Genomic DNA, 22,965 nt, shown 5'->3' with positions numbered 1-22,965 from the left:
AGTAGTAGGCTCGCAGGAGGAGCATAGATCATCGGAAGGGCCTGTTGCAGGCTGCGTGTGACTCCAGGAATGTTTGGTGGCATGAGCCTCAAGAGCCTCGGGGACAGCTGGTGGCTGATTACTGCATGTGCATGTGCATGTGCATGTGCATGTGCATGCGGGACATTTCAGGGCAGAAGAGGAGGAGAGCTAGGGGAAAGTCCTTGAGCTGGCCTGGAACTTGCTTCCAGAGCTCCCTGGATTCTTTACGATCCCTTCCAGAGGTTATACTCAATGGCACTGGAATCTTCCTGGGCAGGAAGATAGGCTCTTGTGGTTTGTGCTGGGGAGGGTTTCCCAGAACTGTAGATAATTGAGTAGAAAGTGCACCCCTCACCTGGAGGCGCTGTCCCAACCCTTGGGAAGCTAAGGCAAGAGGACTGTGTTTCAAGGCCAGCCTGGGCTACACTGTGACACACTATCTCAAGGAAAGCAGTTTATAAAATTGTGACCAACAAACCACTTCTCTCTACTCTTCAGTTTCTCGGTAACATAAGTCAAAGCGGAGCTGGAAATGAAACTTTCCCTTCTGTTTCCTTAGTCTGGGCCTCACATTGAGCTACGTTGGAATTTTTTTTTCCGTCGAGCTCAGTTTTGCAGACAAAAATGTTCAACCAAGCCATGTCCTGTTCTTTTCTTTTTTGTTATTTGTTTGTTTGTATTTTGAGACAGGGTTTCTCTGTGTAACAGCTCCAACTGTCCTGGAACTTGCTCTGTAGACCAGGCTAGTCTTGAACTCACAGAGATCTGCCTACCTCTGCCTCCCGAGTGCTGGGATTAAAGGCGTGCGACACCACTGCCTGGCACGCTTTTTTCTTACACCAATATTTTTTTGGAATAATTTTCTAGCAACCAAAAGATTCTAAAAGTTCCAAGAGTGCTAGGAAAAGGCTCCCATGAAATAGTCATTGAAGGATGTAGAAAATGCTCACATTGGAAGAGGCAATCTGGGAGTGCTGTGCTCGCTTACCTAGTTTACCTGCTCTGCATATGATGAGTGATGTTTTCATTGTATCCACACTGTCAAAACTGGCAGCTGGCAGAGCAGCACCTTGGAGTTAATTTGTTTCTGTAGGATACATAACACCATGGTAATGATGTAATTGTAAGAGGAAATGATCCCGAGCTGTGTTTAGAAATGTGAACACCACTAATACTTTTAAAATCTAGAATAATTTTTGTTAGGTAGCACCTTTGCACATCTATTAGAAAAGTACATGTAAAATATTACTATTAATTATTTAATATGCTTTTAATATTTTTATAGTTTACTAAATGTGTGTGTGCATGTGTGTGCACGCATGTGTGTGCCCGCACGAGTGCCCATACGTGCCAAAGAACATGTGTGAAAGTCAGAGGATAGCTTGGAGTAATTGGGTCTTTTCTTCCACTGTCCGTGGAAGTCCTTGGGAGTCAAACTCAGATCGTCAAGCTTGGTGGCAGGTGCCTTTACCCATGCCATTTTGTTGGCCCTTTTATTCCTTTTTCTTTTTCTTTTTCTTTCTTTCTTTTTTTTTTCTTTTTTTTTTTTTTTTTTTTTGGTTTTTCGAGACAGGGTTTCTCTGTGGTTTTGGAGCCTGTCCTGGAACTAGCTCTTGTAGACCAGGCTGGTCTCAAACTCACAGAGATCCGCCTGCCTCTGCCTCCCAAGTGCTGGGATTAAAGGCGTGCGCCACCACAGCCCGGCCTTTTATTCCTTTTTCATGTGTTTATTTGTTTGACCCAGAGTCTTACTATGTAACTTTGGCTGGCTTGAAACTCAGTATGTAGAACAAGCTGGTCTCAAACTCATAGAACCTCCTGCCTCTGCCTTCAGAGTGCTGGGATTAAAGACATGAGCCACAACATTTGGTGCCTTATATAATTTCTATGAGTATTAGAAAAGATTCTGTTTCACATGAGAATGTTTTTCTGTAAAGGTTTTTTAAAAAATCATTACACATCCATCCAGTTTGTTAGGAGACTGAATCAACTTCCTTTGTCTGACATTTCCCTAACTTTTCATAAATTCAGCCAGTTTTTTTTGCTGATAAATGCTTGTTTTTCCTTTTCCCCAATCTTCTTCTTCCCTGCCTCCTCCCTCAGTAAAAGTACAGGTTACTTCCGGGGGTGGGGGGGGAAGATGTTTTATTCCTTCTTGAACCGGCCCAACCCTGATGGGGCAATTAGAGGGGAAGTGTACAGCGCAGCCTACATCCTGCTGTATGGACCTTTTCTGTATTTAAATTTTGTTTTGTACATTGTACAATAATAGTTACAAATGGTGTTGGGGTTTTTTGTTTGTTTGAGACAGGGAGTTGTTTACCCCAGACTGGCCTTGAACTCTCTACATAACTGAGAATGACCTTGAACTTCTGATCTTCAGGCTTCCACTTCCCAAGTGCTGCAATTTTAGGCAGACACCGCAGACCACCCTAGGGGTCTGCCCCCACCCCTGATTTAAGAAGGGCCCATCTTAGGGCTCTGAGATGTCTCACTGGATAAAGTCCTTGCCGCTTCAAGCATGAAGACCTGAGATTGCATTCATAACTCCCACATAAAAGCTGCTCGCTGGAGCTGAGAAACATGTGCATCTTTTGGGCTTCCTGGCCAACAAGCATAGCCAAAATGGTGAGCTCCAGGTACAGTGACACCCTGCTTCAGAATATAAGGTGGAGATCAATACCACAGACATCCTGTTTCCACTCTACTTGTACACACACTCACAGGTAAGGATACACGCACACATATGTGCATACACACATGCACGTGCACACACACAGAGTGCTTCAGCTTAAAACTGTACTATTCAATTTTCCTAATAATCAAATTATTTAGTATATTTTTATAGTCTTTTCTTGAGTTTTAGTGTAAATTAGCTAGATTAAACAAAATAGATGATTTTTTTTTTTTGATTTTTCGAGACAGGGTTTCTCCGTGGCTTTTGGTTCCTGTCCTGGAACTAGCTCTTCTAGACCAGGCTGGCCTCGAACTCACAGAGATCCGCCTGCCTCTGCCTCCCTAGTGCTGGGATTAAAGGTGTGTGCCACCACCGCCCGGCAAAATAGATGATTTTTATAAGTAGATTTTACTTACCTTTTCTTAGAGTCTTAGGATTTTGTGTCATTGTAGTCCTCTATCATCTCTATACAGCATGAAACACTTGAAAAAGTGACCAAGTTTTTAGTCCCCCTTAAAGTCATAACAGTTAACTGAGCATCACAGTATCCACCTGTAATAACAACAGCTGGGATGTGAAGAGAGAAGGCTAAGGAGTTAAAGGCTAGCCTTGGGCCAGGGAGATGCCTATGAGTAAAGGAATACTACTGGCCTTGCATGTCTGGTGATCTGCGTTTCCTCCTTGGAACCCATGTGTTCTGACTTCCACACACTTAGTTAGATTAATTAAATTAATTTTAATTTAAATTTTAATTTTAAAAAATAAATTAATCAATTTTGAAAGGCCAGACTGGGATACATGAGTCTTGGTCTGAAGACAAAACAAAAGTAGTTGGATATCAATGCCATTCAGTCACTTTTTTGCTTCTCCACTGTGGGACTTCAGTGCAGCTGTCCCATTGGTGACATCTCTTCTAACTAGCATTTGGATTTCACTTAACTTTTAGTTTCTGTGACCACAAGGTCTTGTCTGTTTTGAGAGAACTGTTCATAGTTAGAGAAGTCTTTTAACTAAGCTTGCCTCCCTATCACAGCTATCCCATTCTTTTACAGTGTCCATCCACAAAGCTGCAGCAAACATTTACATATATATAGTTATGATATAGTGAATAAAGACATATATATGTGTAACTCCCTGTTTTGAGGGGGCTGGAGAAATGGCTCCACAGTCAAAAGCACTGACTGCTCTTCCAGAAGACCTGTGTTCAGTTCCCAGCACCCACATGGTGGCTCCCAACTGTCTGTAACTCTGGTTCCAGAGGAATCCACCACCCTCTTCTGGCCACCACAGGCACAGCACATATGTTGCGTGCAGACATTTATGCAGGAAAAACACCCACAAACATAAAATAAAAATAAGTAAATCTTTTTTTAAGTGTTAGGAGAGCAAGAGGGGGTACAAAAGACTGTTTTTTTCATCAGTGTGAGATGAGGAAGTCTATTTGATTATGGACTAGATCAAGAACACTTAATGAGGGGCTTGAGAGATGATTCAGCGGTTAAGGTGCTTATTGCTCTTCCCAGCACCATGTCAGGCAGCTCATCACTGCCTGTAACTCCAGCTCCAGATCCTCAGACACACTCTTCTGGCCTCCAAGGGTCCTTGCACACATGTGACATATACTCACATAGACACACATGAATGAAAAAAAAGAAAAAAGAATATTTATTCTAGGGCTAGCAAGGTGGCTCAGCAAGTAAAGTGCTTGCCTTGGAGCCCTAAGGACACAGGTCTGATCCTGGAACCCACATGGTGGAAGCGAGAACTGACTGCACTGACCTTGGACCACTGCCGCTTGCTAAGGCAGTTGCCGCTCATCCCTAATAATATATACATATATATGTATATATATTGAAAGATACTTTATCTATTCTGAAGTTAGTCTGATGGAGATGGAGGCATGAAAGAAAACCTCTTAATGAAGAGAAGGCAACAGACTTTAGCATGTTCCAAGCAAGTATGTCGGGAGAAAATAGAGTAAATGAAGCAAAGCATGTATGGGCTCATCTTAGATATAGGGCATTTCTAGAAACAGCGGCTACAACCAGGCCACTAAGGGAGCATTCTTTTTGCTTTCGATTTCAGTCTCTTTGGAGTTGAGGTAGAAAGTAGCGAAGCAGCCTAGAAGGGGGGGGGGGGGTATGTACTTCATGTACTTAGTGGGTGGTGTTGGTGGATTGCAGCTGGTCTCTTGTAGCCCAAGCTGTCCTCCAGCTCACAATGGAGCTGAGGCTGGCCTTGAACTCTGATCCACCAGCCTTCACTTCCCAAGTATTAGGGTTACATGTGTGCACCACCATGCCAGGCGTTCATTACAATCTTGACAAATGACTTCTCCCTTCTAGTTGGTATTTGATGCTGGCTGCTAAATCTGTTGTTGTTCTCTTCTCTCTAGCTAGAATGGGTACTAGGAAAAAGGTTCAAGCGTTCGTCCGTGTCAAGCCTACTGATGACTTTGCTCATGAAATGATCAAATATGGAGATGACAACAAAGTAAGTGCGATGTGTTTGCTTTCACCTGTCCGGTCCTTCCTTCCCCAGCTCAGTGTGACCTGTTTCCCAGCAGCCATTTCAGGATCAAACAGAGAGACTGGAGAGATGGCTCCGTGGGGAGAGATGCCTGCCTGCCTGCCTGCCTGCCACCAGGTATGAGGACCTGAGTTCTCCTCCCTGGACCCACAAGTGGATAGAGAATCAACTCCTCAAAGTTGTCCTCCAGATTCCATACGGATGCTGTTATATGCACATTCACACACACACACACACACACACACACACACACACACACGCTGCAGCACAAATGTGGGTGTCAGAGAGCAGCTTGTGGGACTGTAGAGTAGATTCTTTCCTTCCACCACGTGGGTCCTGGGGAACCAAACTCGGATTGTCAGACTTGGTGGCAGGCACCTTTCCTCACTGAGTCATCCTGCCAGCCTACAGGTAGACCCTTTTTAAACGAATAGTTCAAGAATGAATTGCTCAGGTCTTGAAAGTGCCGATAGTCAGAAAAGCCCTCAAGGACCCTGGATAGCATGCTCCATGGGCATGATTTTGACACACAGGGAAGCACAGAGCAGGAAACTTGGGAGGCAATGTTTAATATGTGGTGTTGCTTGTTTGTTTTGATTTTTTCTGGAGACAGGGTCTCATGTAACCCAACTGGCCATTTAACAGAGAATGACTTGGAACTCATGATCCTTTTGCTTCTCCTTCCCAGGTTCCGGGATGATAGGCGCACATCACCACACCTGGTGACCCCTTCTGCCTTGGCCATAGTTTTCTTCTCTAGGTGGCTAGGTCTTGGAGCTTGGGTTCTAGCAACCAGTAGAAGATTGCAGTGAGAGTCCCCATCAAGAGCTGGGAATTAGTTGGCATGGTGCTATACTGTGAACAGCTGAGAGACTGAAAGGAAAAGTCCAAATACCTAAATTCAAAGCGAGTCTTTGTATTGCAAAAATGTCTTCAAAAATGCTTGGGAACTTACTGGGAATTGGTTGAAGGTACATCTAAAAATCTGCTGATTAGTTGTTTTAACTTCTGCATGGTGGCTATGCCTTAACATGCTGCTATATCAGCCAGCAATTGCAACTCCTCAGTTGCCAGTCTGCTTCTCTAGCAGCGGCCTGGCTGCTCAGGCCACAGAGTGGTGGGAATTCTGTTCCCGCAGGCACCTGCTCTGTCCCAGCTGCTAAAGGCAGCTTTAACTAAATCTCTGTCATTCTATTTATCAATAAGACTCAAAATTCAAAGACTGGGGTAAAAACCTGCTACATCAGAGAGGCTGGGTCGCAATTAGCTAACCTTCTCTCCTTGCTGGTGTCTCCCAAAGACCCATGCTTTGGTTTCCCCAAACCAGAAAAGGCCTCACCACTCCGAACCCACCCTGCTACTTCCAGTGTCTCTCTATCTCCCCCGGATGCCCTCAGGTACTCTATGATCACTTCTGTCAACAGGTTGCAAACACAGCCTCCTAACCCAAGGTTAATTTTTTTTAATTAATACAAATGCAAACTTGGAGTTCACAGTGTGATTAAATATCCCCCAACATGCAATTTACTTTAACACAAGTGACTAACTATGTTGGAAAAGTTCAGAGACTTATGTGCCCATTTCATCATTACTCCCAGTGATTCACAACTGTTTGTGAAGTAAACCCTGAACAGTGGATAGAGGGGCGTCACCACCTGTGGCCACACAGAGGGAGAATAGAGGGGTGTCACCACCTGTGGCCACACAGATGGAGGATAGAGGGGCATCACCACCTGTGGCCACACAGACAGAGCCTGAGCCAGGGCCATTGTTTCCAATTTCACTGCTACTCTTACCTAATTCAAAGCTTCTATACTTATGGGATGTAGCTAAATCTGATTTAATCAGAATCTGATAAATTGGGACTGGAGAGATGGCTCTGTAGTTAAGTTCTATCCACTGGCTGCTCTTGCAGAGGACCTGAGCTTCATTCTCAGTACCAGTATGAGAGTTCACAACTGTATGTAACTCTGGTTCAGGGGATCTGACACCTTTTTCTAAACTCTGCAGGTACCAGGCACACATGTGGTACACACATATACATTTACATGAAATAGTCACACATGTAAAATAAATCTTAAAAACTTTAAAAATTTCACATCCTTTGTTTTCTCTGTCATTCCTCAGTTATCAGTGATTATGTATTTGTTTATTTGATACAATCTCCCTCTGTAGCCCTGGCTGTCCTGGAACTCTCTATGTAGACCGGGCCGACTTTGAACTCACAGAGATCCACCTGCCTCTGTTTCCTGAGTGCTATCAGAGATCATTTTACAAATGTTTTCTAAAAGTAACTCCAACTGCCTCTTCTTTGACGTTTCTCACTATGTAGACCGTCCTGAAACTCCAGCTCTTCCTGACTCAGCCTTCCAGCGGGGGATTTCAGGTGTGTACCATCCACACCTGATCTCTCTCTCTCTCTCTCTCTCTCTCTCTCTCTCCCTAGAGCATTGATATTCACTTGAAAAAAGATAGTCGGAGAGGAGTTGTCAATAACCAGCAGACAGACTGGTCATTCAAGCTGGATGGAGTTCTTCATGATGCCTCCCAGGACTTGGTTTATGAGACAGTCGCCAGGGATGCAGTTTCTCAAGCCCTTGATGGATACAATGGTAATTTAATCAGTTGTCGTTTTATCTAGGACTCTGCAGAGACCCTCCTAGAGGAAGAGGTACAAGAGATACTTTATTCTGAATAAAATAAGACCTAAGACCTTTGCCTACTAACATTATAAGCTTGTCAGCCTGTGCTCTAGTGGTAGAACATCTACTGTAGGCATGGTTCTATCCAGTCTCTTACCTTTGTTGGATTGTTAGAAGACCCTAACTTTTCATGGTTCTTAGGTTACCAACTATAGTCTTGTTTCAAATCTCTCAAACATCGGGGTTTTGGGAGGGGGACCTAATCTCAGTCTCAGTCTCACTATGTAGCCCTGTCTGGCCTAGAACTCACTGTGTAGACCAGGCTGACCTCAAACTCACAGACAACTACTTACCTCTGCCTCCTAAGTGCTGGTATTAAAGGTATAAGCAACCATGCATAGCCTAAAAATAACTTTATTGGGAATTTTTAAAAATTACATTTATTGCCGGGCAGTGGTGGCGCACGCCTTTAATCCCAGCACTCGGGAGGCAGAGACAGGCGGATCTCTGTGAGTTCGAGGCCAGCCTGGTCTACAAGAGCTAGTTCCAGGACAGGAACCAAAAGCTACGGAGAAACCCTGTCTCGGAAAATCAAAAACAAAAAAAAATTACATTTATTTATTTTATTTTACATCTCAACCAGTTTTCCCTCCCTCCTCTCCTCCCTTTCCATCCCCAACCTCCCCTCTGCACCTCCTTCCCTCCCTCCATCCACTCCTCTGTTTCTGTTCTGAAAGGGGAGGCTTTCCATGGGGATGAACAAAACAGCATATCAAGTTTTGATGGAACTAAGCACCTCCCCTTGTATTCAGGCTGAGCAAGGCAGTCCAGTATGAGGAACAGGTTCCCCAAAGCCAGTCAAACAGTTAGGGACCCCTAATCCCACTGTTAGGAGTCCCACGAGTAGATCAATCTACACAACTGTCACATATATGTAGGTCAGTCTCATGCAAGCTCCCTGGTTGTTGGTTCAGACTCTGTGAGTTCCTATGAACCCAGGTTAGTTGTTATTGTGGGTTTTCTTGTGGTGTCCTTGACCCCTCTGGCTCCTACAGCCCATCCTCCCTCTCTTCAGCAGGATTCCCTGAGCTTGGCCTAATGTTTGTGGATCTGTGCATCTGTTTCCATCAGTTACTGGATGAAGGCTCACTGATAACAATTGTCCAGGCACTCACATGATCTACAGACAGACATGCAGGCAAAACACCCCATACATTTAAAAATAAATCAAAAACAAAACAAAAAACCCAGCACCTTGGGAGCGTGATGCAATAGCAAATTCATGTAATTCCAGCACTTGGAAGTAGAGGCAGTAGGATCGGGAGTTCAAAGTCATCCTCGCTACTACCAGTGAGATGCCAGCCTCAGCCACATGTGGCCCTATCTAAAATTTAAAAAAAAAAAACTTAAAAATGAAAATAAAGTTGCAGTTTACAGACTTTGCCGTCTGGTGGCCACTGATTAGAGTGTTCTCTATTTTGCAAGGGTTTATTGCTGGTTGGTTGCTTGGTAGGAAGTATAAAAACCAAATATTAAGCACATGTTCTATTGCTGTACACAGTTCCAAAAGTTTTAGATTTTCTATAGGAATGTCCATAAAGAGAACCAGGCATGGTTGTGCATGCTTGTAATTCCAGCACTTGGGAGGTAGAGACAGGCTGATTAGGAATTTGAGAACAGTTTGAATTATATAGCCAGACTCAGTTTTGTAATGAAAATCCAGTGAGTCTTGAGGTGCCAGCATTGCAATATATTATTCATGTGAAAAATATGCATGGTCCTCACTGACCAATGATATTTTCATGATTTTCTGAGAGGCTGTGGCCTAGAGGTAAAGATGGGGGGATTACGAATTAAGAAGCTTAATAGTCAGGTAGTTGGTGCTGCAGAACTACAGATGGGCTCTGACTGCCAGCTGAATGACTTCTGGTTCATTAGCAATGGGCTCACTGCTAACTGTTTCTGGCTCCAACTCAGATGCTGAATTGGGGCCCCTCATTTAAAACCTACCTCCAATCCCGGCACCCAAGGTGACAATGGTTTGCGTCCCAGAGCCTAGTATAATGATAATGTAAAAGGTGCAAATGGAAGTCTTGCCAGGTAGGCAGTTGGACACAGGTCATGGCCCAGTCATGGTGACCCATTTCTGGAAGTGAATGGTACTAACTAGTAGCTTTGTAGTCTATTAAAAATTCTTTTAGCAAGGAGTAGGGTCACAGGCTGGCTATCCCAGTACTTGGGCAGTAGAAGCAGGCAGATTAGGAGTTCAAGTCATTCTTGGCTACATAGCTTGATGCCAACGTGGGCTACGTGAGACCATGTCTCAAACAGATCAACAAAAAAGCTCATCCCTCTTACTCCGTCTCTTTCTGGAAACTTGTCTCTGTGGGGTGTCTCCTGCTAGCTCTCAGACCCAAATAGTTCATGGCTTTGAGAAGGACTGGAGTCTAATGCTCCGGCTTCCCTCCTATTCTCTTCAAGAAAAGCTGCAGCCACAGCGTGCCCTAACCCTAGGACCAGGTCATTTGGGGAGAGAAGAGTATAGAGCTCTATGTAGATCACAAGTTGAGGGCACATGTTCATGTTCTGACTGTTTATGTCCCTGTTCTCTGTGTACTTGCCCTCTTCCAGTCCTGATGTCTTTGGATGTTTCTACTAGCTACCTTAACTTCATCAAGTGTCCCAGATGGCACCAAGCGTGTTGAGGATACAAGAGTTGTCCATGAAGTGACTTTTTCTGAATGTCACTCAGACATATCTTGAAATGTTTGCAGGTACCATCATGTGTTATGGGCAGACAGGAGCCGGCAAGACATACACCATGACGGGGGCAACTGAGAATTACAAGCACCGGGGTATTCTCCCTCGTGCCCTGCAGCAGGTAGAGAATGGGCCCCTGGTTGGGATGCCACACAGCTACCCTCTTCTCTCCAGGTTGGCTACTAGAGACAGTGGCTCAGCCTTCAAGTGAACTATAACTAGCATTGGCTCTGGAGACAGAATGCTATGACTGAGCTTGGATAGAGTCAGAGTCCCGAGAAAACCGGGGCTTTGATTTTCAGGCAGACTCTCACTGACTTATTAAGCCTGCTTCCTTATTTGTGAAGGAGAGAGCAGGCTCGCTAATCAGGCTCCTGCTGCTCCCATGTCTGTGACCCTGTAATTAAGGATTTGGAGGGCCTAATCATGCTTGTTGCTGGTTTTAATGAAGGGGAGCAGCTCTTTTCGAGCTTATGTATTATCTTGCTGTGGCTTCTTCCATTCAATAGCTCCTGAAAGAAGAAGGACAAGAAACAGGGCATGGCTGAGCCTTTAGGACTATGGCAGCCATGGTTCTGGGATTAAAGCAGAAGCCTGGGCAGAAGGGCCTTCCCTTGGGACCTGCTAGTCCAGGTGTTGTGAGGATGCAAAGGCCTTCCTCCTGCTGGGCTGGCACGGTTGTCCGTGCCTTTAATCCCAGCACTTGGGAGGTGGCAGAAGCAGTTGGATCTCTGAGTTCAAAGCCCATACTGATCTACAGAGTAAGTTCCAGGATAGCCAGGGCTACACAGAGAAACCCTGTCTCTGGGGTGGGGGAGCCTTTCTTATAAACTCCACATGCTTGTTTTTCTGAAGTAATATTCTTACTATCCCATTGTCAAAGTTTCAATATCTAAAGGCTGATCGTGTAGCTCACTTGGTAAAAAGCTTTTCTAACATGCCAAAGCCCTAGCACTGAAGGACCAAAAAGGCACAGTAGCATGTGTTTGTAATCAGGAAATAGAGGCAAGAGGATCAGAAGTCCGAGGTCATCTTTGGTTACACTGAGATTTCCTGAGCAATTTAGGTTCCATGAGACCCTGTCTCAAAACAAACAGCACACTTGAACATCTCTAGCTGGGCACGATGGCTCATACTTGTAATTCCAGTACTTGGGAAGACTGAAGCAGGGAGCTGGTGAGTTGGATAATCAACTGGGCTACATTTTGAATTCCAGTCGGCCTGGGACACAGTGTGGAAGCCTGCCTCAAAAAGCAACCAAAACAATAAAAACGGAAGTCGATAGTCTTATACGGTAGACTGACAACACTGGGTGTTGATGGCAGCCATTATCATGACATCAGCCAGACTGTGAACCCCTTCAGGACAAGAATGGTGCTGCACTCCTGATGCTCTCTCCTAAGATAGACGCGGGGCTGACATTCACTAGTTGGCTGCTAGAGTTCTACTCTTAGTGACTGAGGTCAAATTCCCATCTAGGTTTTTAAGATGATTGAAGAGCGCCCCACACACGCCATCACTGTGCGTGTTTCCTACCTGGAAATCTATAACGAGAACCTGTTTGACCTCCTGTCGACGCTACCCTATGTTGGACCCTCAGTCACACCAATGACCATCGTGGAAAACCCTCAAGGGGTCTTCATTAAGGGCTTGTCGGTCCATCTCACAAGTCAAGAGGAGGATGCATTCAGCCTTCTCTTTGAGGTGAGGTAATCAGAGAGTCCCTTCCCTCCCTTGCTCTCCCCTCTTCCTTCCCCCCTTCCTTATCTTACACGTCCCTACTTCCTTCATATTTTTATTTACTTTGATAATCAGAATGAAAATTCATGTGTGTTTATTTAGAAATCTTAGTGTTGAGTAAGAAGAACCAAAATTCATAAAATGTCTTTCATTTAAAGCAACAAAAACATATATTTTAGATTATGTCCTTCCGGTTCTTTCTTTCTGTGAGGTTGTTTGTTTGTGGTGCTGGAGGCTGAGCTAAGGGTTTTATACATGCTAGAAAAGTCCTCTGTTACTGAACTATATTTCTTTTTCTTTTTCTTTTTTTTCTTTTTTTTTTTTTGGTTTTTTGAGACAGGGTTTCTCTGTGGTTTTGGAGCCTGTCCTGGAACTAGCTCTTGTAGACCAGGCTGGTCTCGAACTCACAGAGATCCGCCTGCCTCTGCCTCCCGAGTGTTGGGATTAAAGGCGTGTGCCACCATCGCCCCGCCTCAGGTAGGCTTTGAACTTGTGACCCTCCTACCTTCACCTCTTGAGTAGCTGGTGTTATAGATCTGCACCATCATGCCTGGCCTTACATAGATGAACTAATTGTGTTCTTTTTCTCTCACCCTCTTAGCAGTGCTGAGGACCAAACTTGTTAGGCAAGTTTAGTGGTCTGGAAGTCCAGCTCCCAAGCCACTATCCAGGGTAACTCAGAAGACTTCTCAGGAGCAAGGATTGAAAGATTTCTGTAATAACTTTACATATGGTCTGAGGGTCATATGGATTTGGGAAACAGAGGCAGATGTATCTTATTGAATTCAAAGCTATCCTGGGCTACACAAGATCAATACAGAAACAGATCGATGTGGTAGTGCACACCTTTAATCTCAGCACTTGAGGCAGAGGAAGGCAGATCTCTGTGAGTTTGAGGTCAGCCTGGTCTACAAAAATTAGTTCAAGGACAGGCCCCAAAGCTACAGAGAAACCCTGTCTCAGAAAAAAAAAATCCCAGCACTAAAGGGGAATATAAAATGGGAGGAGACAGAGGTTCAAGGCTCAGTCTGCAATTGCCCAGTCTTGGTAGAGGTAAGACTTTTCTAGTGGCTTGGCTGTTTTGCTTTTCTATCTTCAGCTTGAACCCCAATATCTATCTCTGAGCTTTTATTATTCATGCTCCACATAACCACCATGCCTCTATTGTACCAGGAGGCCTGGCAGGTCAGTATTATAGCATTCAGGGTTCAGCACTAGGTAAGACCATTGATGACCCCCACCCCCCAGTAAACTTGCACAACATCTTCTTGAACAAGGCACTTCCTTTATATCTATGAGTATTCTGCCTTCATGAATATATGTGTACTGTAACTGGAGGTTTTTCTCTTATCTGCCAGTTCCTGAGACAAACTATTTGGCCTATTAGCTCAGGCTTATTATTAACTAGCTTTTATATCTTAAATTAACCCATTTCTATTAGTCTATATTTTACCATGATGCTCGTGGCTTATTACTTCACATCTTGCTTCTCCAGTAGCTGCTGGCATCTCCCTGACTCTGCGTTCTTTCTCCCTGTATCTGTTTGGATTTCCTGTCTAGCCTTATTCTGCCCTGCCATAGGCCAAAGCAGTTTCTTTATTAACCAATGGTAATAAAACATATTCACAGCATATAGAAGGGCATCCCACTTGCTTGCAAGACTCACTGAAGTCAGAAGAGGGCACTGGATCCCTGGAACTATAGTTAGAGACAGTCTGCTATGTGGGTGCTGGGGATCGAACCTGCCAACTCTGGAAGAGCAGCAAGTGCTCTTAACTACTGAGCCATCTCTCCAACCCCTATCTTGCTTCTCACTGTGTCTCACTTTTCAGAAAACACCAGTTTATACACTTCACCCCAAATATCGGGTGGTGAAAGTATAGGACCAAACTCCAGTTTGTTTTCCTTTTATTAGCTTTCAAAAGACATTTTCCCAGAAGGCCCAGCTGATCATAGTGGTGTGAGTGTTAGAAAATTACTCAGGTATTCCGGTTTTCGAAATGCTGCGTATAATTTCCTCTTTAGGGAGAGACCAACAGGATCATCGCTTCCCACACAATGAACAAAAATTCATCCAGGTCACACTGCATCTTCACCATCTACATGGAGGTAGGTGCGCGTTCCTTGTTCAGCATGGGGATGGGTGACTCCCGGGACTGGTGACTCCCGGGACTGGTGACTGGACGCTGCCCAGCCAGAAACTCCTCCCGCTGCATTCTGAATTCTGTTTGGATATTTCTGTAGGCCCACTCTCGGACCTTATCAGATGAAAAGTATATCACTTCCAAAATCAACTTGGTAGATCTGGCTGGCTCAGAGAGGCTGGGGAAGACAGGGGTAAGTAAGGGTTGTGGGGTACCCTGTCAGCAAGCCATGGACCTTGTGGCATAAAGCCTGTGTATGTACCTCCCAGGCCTGTGGCATAGAACCCGTGTATACATCTCCCACACTGGATGCTTGGGAACAGCCAGGTGAAGTGGAGTGCAGTAAGCGTCACTGGAGGGAGAGTAGCTGCTGCCGGGCACAGTTAGTACTCTACAGGGCTTTTCTAAACCATTCATGACATGACTCCCCTTAATCTAGTGCCTGTGTTGGAAACAAACCCAGGTTTAGGACCTCACCATCATCACACAAAATGAAAGTAAACTGGCAAGTAAGCTTTTACTTTTGCCAAAGGGTACACTGCTTCTTTCAGGTAACAAGTATACCCAGCGAAAAATACGATAGGTCTTTTTCCTAACAGAGTACTGTGTCATTTCTCCATTGGCTGGGGTCTGACCTCACAGACTTTGGTGACTGGCTACTTTTGAAAAGTGGTGCAAATCAATTGGAGGAGAGTGTGACCTCTCTGGGTCATCACATTTTGGAAATACAGCGGAGGTTTTTGCATAAACAGTTTTTACACGGTAGGGAGATGCAGGAGCACCACAAAGGTTTCGTTCCTGTGAACATTCTTTGGATGGGAACGATTTGGGTTCCTTTTAATTATCCCTCCCCTACTTTCAGTATTGCTCAACAAATGCTCCACACTGGTATGATGTTTCTCTGTGTTTGGATAGGAATATTCACAAGCATGTTTAATTTTAAGCATATTTTTGCAAAAGTATTTTAACACAAAATTTTACGCGAATATTTTGAGGAGCATTTGCGTATGTGTGTATTACTATATTTCTGTAAATATTATACTTGCTCAAGTATTCCGTGTACTTTTGTATTTGCATCAGGGTACACCTTGGAATGAGTATCATATGAATATTTACGTATATATTCTTTTGGTCTGTTTTCTTGTTTTTCAAAACAGGGTTTCTCTGTGTAGCCCTGGCTGTCCTAGAACTCCCTGTGTAGACCAGGCTGGCCTCGAACTCAGAGATCTGTCTGCCTCTTCCTCTTCAGTGATGGGATTAAAGGCATGCACTACCACTGCCCGACTTGAGTGTATGTATTCTTGTTCGCATCAACCTTCATGTGAATGTTCCAGTGAGTTTCTTGTTGTTTGGTTGGTTGGTTGATTTTTTAAGACATGGTTTCTCTGTGTAGTCCTAGCTTAGTCCTAGCTGTCCTGGAACTAGTTCCGTAGACCAGGCTGACCTCAAACTTACAGGGATTCTGCTGTCTCTGACTCCCGAGTGCTGGAATTAAAGGCATGCGTCACTACTGCATGGCTCCCTGTGAGCTTTACTATAACAGTTATCAGTAGCCCAAGATGGAAAACACTCCTAACTTGGAGAAAAAAAGTCCTGGCTCTGGGAAGGAGGCCCCAGCCTGACTGTAGACTTTTGTATCACTGTAAACTAGGAAGGGTAGACGATTTTAATAGGGTAGCCTCCCTCCTCTGTTTAGAGTGACCCAGACATTTTGTTTGCAGTCGGAAGGTAGAGTCCTAAAGGAAGCCACCTACATCAACAAGTCACTGTCGTTCCTGGAGCAGGCCATCATTGCCCTTGGGGACCAAAAGCGGGACCACATTCCTTTCCGGCAGTGCAAGCTCACCCACGCCCTGAAAGACTCATTAGGTAAGGGTGTGGCCAGAAAGGAGGGTCTCATCCTGAGGAAGACTAGGCTGGTCTTATCTGCCCTTAGGGATCAGAGACTCACTTTGCCCCGTATTGAAGTTCCTTGCCACTCTTGAGGAATGATGCCAGTCAGACCTACAGGCGAGGCAAGCCTTCTTGAGGAATAATGCCAGTCAGACCCACAGGCGAGCCTTCTTGAGGAATGATGCTAGTCAGACCCACAGGCTAGCCTTCTTGAGGAATAATGCCAGTCAGACCCACAGGCTAGCCTTCTTGAGGAATAATGCCAGTCAGACCCACAGGCTAGCCTTCTTGAGGAATAATGCCAGTCAGACCCACAGGCTAGCCTTCTTGAGGAATAATGCCAATCAGACCCACAGGCGAGCCTTCTTGAGGAATAATGCCAGTCAGACCCACAGGCTAGCCTTCTTGAGGAATGATGCCAGTCAGACCCACAGGCTAGCCTTCTTGAGGAATAATGCCAATCAGACCCACAGGCTAGCCTTCTTGAGGAATGATGCTAGTCAGACCCACAGGCTAGCCTTCTTGAGGAATAATGCCAGTCAGACCCACAGGCTAGCCTTCTTGAGGAATAATGCCAATCAGACCCACAGGCGAGCCTTCTTGAGGAATAATGCCAGTCAGACCCACAGGCTAGCCTTCTTGAGGAATGATGCCAGTCAGACCCACAGGCTAGCCTTCTTGAGGAATAATGCCAATCAGACCCACAGGCTAGCCTTCTTGAGGAATGATGCCAGTCAGACCCACAGGCTAGCCTTCTTGAGGAATGATGCCAGTCAGACCCACAGGCTAGCCTTCTTGAGGAATGATGCCAGTCAGACCCACAGGCTAGCCTTCTTGAGGAATGATGCCAGTCAGACCCACAGGCTAGCCTTCTTGAGGAATGATGCCAGTCAGACCCACAGGCGAGCCTTCTTGAGGAATGATGCCAGTCAGACCCACAGGCTAGCCTTCTTGAGGAATGATGCCAGTCAGACCCACAGGCTAGCCTTCTTGAGGAATGATGCCAGTCAGACCCACAGGCGAGCCTTCTTGAGGAATGATGCCAGTCAGACCCACAGGCGAGCCTTCTTGAGGAATGATGCCAGTCAGACCCACAGGCGAGCCTTCTTGAGGAATGATGCCAGTCAGACCCACAGGCGAGCCTTCTTGAGGAATGATGCCAGTCAGACCCACAGGCGAGCCTTCTTGAGGAATGATGCCAGTCAGACCCACAGGCGAGCCTTCTTGAGGAATGATGCCAGTCAGACCCACAGGCGAGCCTTCTTCCACTCTTGCTGCTCGCACCTTAGAATCTCTCCTCAGACTTTTGCCTCTGTGTTCCCCCTTGTCCCTGAACTGTTTGGCAGAGACCTGTATGGTCTTGGAGACTTGGAAAAAGGGCCTCTCCCATCATTTCCGTCTTTTCCTTTATTTCTTCCTGGACACAACAGTGGGAGCCATCTTTTCGCCCCCACTTTAGGCCCGCTTTGTGTTGGGCCTAATGACACAGTCCTTGGATTCTGCTTATGATTCCTGTGATGTCAGGAGAAAGGCCCTAACCTGTACCTTCCCTCCTGAGCTTTCTCCAGTTTCCTGAGTTGTCGTTCTCTCCTGGTTCCTTCTTGGTACATCTTACGGTCTCTCTCCATCCCTACCTCTCTGTCTCTTGCCTCCTAGCCTCAGGCAGAGTAGGGTTGTCTCCTCTGCCTCTAAGTCAGCATGGACTGTTAAAACAAAGTACCATAGATTGGAAGGCTTAGATGACAGACTGTTTCCTATAGTTATGTAGACCTGCCAGGCCAAGATCAAGGTGCCAATAGATTCCATCCCTGGCTTGCAGCTGGCCATTTCTTGTAGAAAGAATGGGGTGTGTGTGTGTGTGTGTGTGTGTGTGTGTGTGTGTGTATCTTACAAAGACAGTAGCCCCATCATAGGAGCTGTACATGAAAGCCATCATGTCATCTAAGTGTAATTACCTCTCAAAGGCCCCTCCAGATACATCAGACTGGGTGTTTGCAGTTGGAATTTCAGAGGTTATGAGTCTTGTAGGGATACAAACATTGAGTCCATAACAGAACCCTAAGTGGGTCTTGTGTCATAAGGCATACATGATTGTAGACTTTCCTGTGTTTTGCTTTCTGCAGGGGGAAACTGCAATATGGTCCTTGTGACAAACATCTATGGAGAAGCTGCCCAGTTAGAAGAAACGGTATGTAGAGACAGCCAATGCAACCAGGTTGCAGTTTCCTCCCACAGGTGCTGGGTGGGTGGGGGGGGCGGAATTGAAGTGGGGGGTGGAGTAAGGCTGACTTTAGACTGGCTCAGATGGTGCACTATCCATGGCATTGTCAGGGACCCCAGGGATGAATCCAAGCCACAGTTGCTGAGGGTGACAGAGGCCAGGATCCAAATGCCAAGCAATAACCCATATTAAGGAAAAAGCTAGCCAGGTGGTGGTGGCACACGCCTTTAGTCCCAGCACTTGGGAGGCAGAAGCAGGCAGATTTCTGTGAGTTTGAGGCCAGCCTGGTCTATAGAGCTAGTTCCACGACAGACGCCAAAGTTACAAAGAAACCCTGTCTCAAAAAATCAAATAAATAAAATGAAAAAAAAAAGAAAAACAAAACAAAAAAACAACAAAAAAGAAGAAGGAGAAGAAGAAGAAGCAGGGCTGGAGAGATGGCTCAGTGGTTAAGAGCATTGCCTGCTCTTCCAAAGGTCATGAGTTCAATTCCCGGCAACCACATGGTGGCTCACAACCATCTGTAAAGAGGTCTGGTGCCCTCTTCCAGCCTGCAGGCATACACACAGACAGAATATTGTATACATAATAAATAAATAAAATAAATATTTAAAAAAAAATAAAAAATTAAAAAAAAAAGAAGAAGAAGCAGAAGCAGCAGCAGCAGCAGCAGCTAAGGTGTGAGGCAGGCCTTAACCGTGGAGCTCATACAAGGAGAGCATAGCAGGTTTTGTGGATAAAGAGCATGTTTCCAGGGGTGCTGCTCTCACAAGGTAAACAGTTAGTAGACATCTGTCAGAGCCGCATCCACAAAGGGAAGCCCCAGCCCTAGGTCATGGTAGGGTCCTGAGTGGGAGAAACCTTCAGAAGAGGCCAGGGAGGGGAGAGGATTTTTTCCTGAGGCTAAGGTGGGCACCGAGGTGGGTGGCAGTAGAAGATTGGCAGCAGGCTGCACAAGTTCCTGCTAGAGGTGACAACAGGACTTGAGATGAGACTCATGCCGGGAATGCCATGCCACCCGGCAGGAGGGTGTAGGAGGAAAGAAAGAAAAGTTGCAGAGCCTTGCTGGGTCTCGCCAGGCTGAGCCCTTGGCTCTTCTGCACATGGCTGGAGCCACGACAGAGTTTGAAGAGGGGAGAGTTGTGGACACACGTGATTCAGAGAGAGATCCAGGAGCAGGACACAGGTGGTCTGAGGAGGGGCATTCATGAAAATGCCAGACAAGAGTAAGTGTCCGATATAGTAACATAGCTGAATCCACTCTAGGCTGGGCTTCCCTCTCTCCTGTAAAGTACCCTTGTCACAAGACAGGTCTGGAAAACGGTCCCTAGCCATTTTACTGTTGTGAATGTTGAGGCAAGCTTCAGCTACCTGGAGGATTCACTTAGCTGAAATGGGTCATTTCCAGGGATGCTGTGAGGCAAGACATGCCTGTAGGGCCTGCAGTCTACGCTTCAGGGACTGTCCCAGCACAGGGCGAGTGTTCCTGCTGCACATCCAGTGCCCTGGGACTTGGGAAGCCAAGCCAAAGAGCCCTCGCTGACGTGAAGTAGCATCCCCAGGGAAAGGCTTTAGGAGCCTCTTGGTCTCATCTTGCAACAAAGCACAAGGGAGCCCCAGAGGGGCTGTAACAGCTTTGATCCCCTGGCTGCCTGTTGAGATGGATACCCTTGAGAAATCTGCCCATGCAGCTTTGGGGAGATCATCACACATGCTAGGACCTTTTAGTCATGGACCAATTTTGGGGTCACCCTATGCCTTTCTGTGATAGGAAGACATGATATCAAATACAGGTGTCAAGACAGGTGACTTTGTAATAACCATTCCTATTGTAGTGTTGCTTTAAGAATGTGCCTTGGGAACTGGGCAGTGGTGGCACATGTCTTTAATCCCAGCACTTGGGAGGCAAAAGTAGTCAGATCTCTGATTTTGAGGCCAGCCTGGTCTACAGAGCTAGTTCTAGGATAGCTAAGGCTATACAAAGAAACCCCATCTTGAAAAAAAAACCCTCCAACAACAAAAACAAAGAATGTGCCTTGGGGTTGGGTGGTAGAGGTGCATACCTTTAATCACAGAATTAGGGAGGCAGAGGCAGGCAGATCTCAGTGAGTTCAAGACCAGCCTTGTCTACAGAGAGAGTTCCAGGACAGCGAGAGCTACACAGAGAAACCCTGTCTTGAAAAAAACAAAACAAACAACAACAACAAAAAGAATGAGCACAGGGCTGGGTGGAGGCAGAGGCAGGAGGATCATGGGAGTTTGAGGGCAACCTGGTCCACAGAGTGATTTCAAGGCTGGCCAAGACTACATAGTAAGACCCTGTCTCAAACAAAACAAAACAGATGAGCCTTGGGGTCAGTCAGTTGATTGTCCCTCTGGACATAATTCAAATGTCACTAAAATGCACGCGAAGGAAGGGGAAAGTGTCTCTAATAACGTGAAAGGCAGTTCTTGCTACTAACTAGGCCTGGTTACTCTAATAGTCTGGAGATTCAGCGACCATCACTGTTTTCTCCTGAGTTGGTAGTACTGCTAGCCAGTGATTGTATATGCTGAAAAAGTGTCTTCATTTCTGAATACCTTTCTTTCTCTTAATCTTTGTGCTTAAAAATCTATTTAACAAAATCTTTAGTAAACCCCAACTCCACTTCCTAACAAGGAAAAAAAAAAAGGAAAGAAGAAAGATACCTTCCAGCAAGGCTTATAGCCCTTCCCTCTCTTGTCTCCATCCTTGAAGTAGCCAGAGCACAGGAAGCAACTCTCCTGGCACCTGAGACCTCCAGGGTCTTGTTCCCTCACTGCTCAGCAGCTCTGCCCCAGGCCTGAACTCACAGACGGGGAGAAGGGTCTTAGGGGTTTGGAACAAAGATATATGAGGGGTGTGGATGCTAATGAGTCTCAAGTTCTCTAAATCTTAAAAAACAAAAACAGGGGGCTGGAGAGATGGCTCAGTGGTTAAGAGCATTGCCTGCTCTTCCAAAGGTCCTGAGTTCAATTCCCAGCAACCACATGGTGGCTCATAACCATCTGTAATGAGGTCTGGTGCCCTCTTCTGGCCTGCAGCCATACACACGGACAGAATATTGTATACATAATAAATAAATAAATATTTTAAAACAAAAACAAAAACAACTCGGGCGGTGGTGGCGTACACGTTTGATCCCAGCACTTGGGAGGTAGAAGCAGGAGGATCTCTATGAGTTCGAGGCCAGCCTGGTCTACAAGAGCTAGTTCCAGGACAGGCTCCAAAAGCTACAGAGAAATCCTGTCTCGAAAAACCAAACAAACAACAACAATAATAATAATAATAATAATAATAATAATTTAAAAACTCAAAACCTGTTTCTGTCATGAATTGTATTACTTTGTGTACTAACAGTAGTGTGTTGGGGGAACCAGTGCCCTGAAGCAAAAGCAACAGTTACTCTTGGAGCAGGAGTCTGAATTGGATTTCCACAAAACTAGTGCCTGTGACCACAATTAGGCTTCCTTCTGAGAGCTCCCTCTTCAGAACACATCAGGAAACACACCACTGCGACTCCCAGGGACTCACAAGGGGGATCACCCATCCTTGTACAAGGATGTGGTAAGAATTATGGAAGGTTACTCAAATGACCACAGCAGAGCCCTTAACCGCCAAACTACACCACTGAGGAAGAACCTTACCAGTCCTTCCTTGAGGCCACTGCAGGGTGACCCATCCCCCTTCTAAACCTGGTGTTCCTCATAGCAGGGCCTCTTCATTGACACTCAACCCAGCATAGTGTGAGGCTCCATCCTCAGGGCCTGCCTTGTGCTCCACCCTCATCTAACATCTGTGCATGGAGGCTATCTCCAGGGTTGCTGCTCATGGCCTCTGGCCATAATTGCCCCAGAAGGGTCTCCAGATGTCACTAAGAGACAGCAAGTTTGCTTTGGAAATTTCTGCTTCTCTTCTTCTTGGGAGGTATTTCTTGAGAGAGTCTCATATATTCATGTATAATAGCTGTTTTTGAGCGTTGTATATAGCCGTAAATAATCATGATCCTCCTGCTTCCACCTCCCAGATTTTGGAATCACAGGCATGTGTCTCCATGCCTGCCCTGTTTTTGTTTTTGGCACTGCAGGGGTTGATCCCAGAGCTTCACACATGCTAGGCAGGCGCCTTACCACTGGGCTATGTGTCTGGCATGTTTTTCACTTTTAAATGTGTCCTTACATCGTTGGGGAGGGTGCACATGTCCAGGGACAGCTTTCAGGGGCGAGTTGCCTTTCTCCGCTCTGAGTTTCAGGGATTGAACTCAGGTCATCAGGATTGGGTGGTGCCCTTGGTTTCTTTCTATTGCAGTGATAAAAGAT

At 45.7% G+C, this 22,965-nt stretch overlaps 1 protein-coding gene across 2 annotated transcripts in view; it reads left to right on the top strand.

The window, feature by feature from the left end:
• Kif9 (kinesin family member 9) overlaps positions 1-22,965 on the top strand; it is a 53,774-nt gene that overhangs the window by 215 nt on the left and 30,594 nt on the right. The window contains exons 2-9 of one of the 2 annotated variants that reach the window (XM_041677283.1): positions 5,094-5,191; positions 7,674-7,839; positions 10,644-10,750; positions 12,109-12,333; positions 14,395-14,478; positions 14,614-14,706; positions 16,235-16,382; positions 18,530-18,594. In XM_041677283.1, coding sequence (XP_041533217.1) covers positions 5,094-5,191; positions 7,674-7,839; positions 10,644-10,750; positions 12,109-12,333; positions 14,395-14,478; positions 14,614-14,706; positions 16,235-16,382; positions 18,530-18,594 — 986 coding nt within the window. The remainder of the gene's footprint in view (positions 1-5,093; positions 5,192-7,673; positions 7,840-10,643; positions 10,751-12,108; positions 12,334-14,394; positions 14,479-14,613; positions 14,707-16,234; positions 16,383-18,529; positions 18,595-22,965) is intronic. The other variant, XR_005976512.1, reaches the window with a different exon arrangement.

This window comes from Microtus oregoni, unplaced genomic scaffold, assembly GCF_018167655.1.
Source record: "Microtus oregoni isolate MIOR12 unplaced genomic scaffold, Mior012 000028F_ref0000031, whole genome shotgun sequence".
NCBI lineage: Eukaryota > Metazoa > Chordata > Mammalia > Rodentia > Cricetidae > Microtus > Microtus oregoni.
The sequence above is the reverse complement of the archived record's forward strand: the minus strand, read 5'-3'. Positions and strand labels throughout refer to the sequence as shown.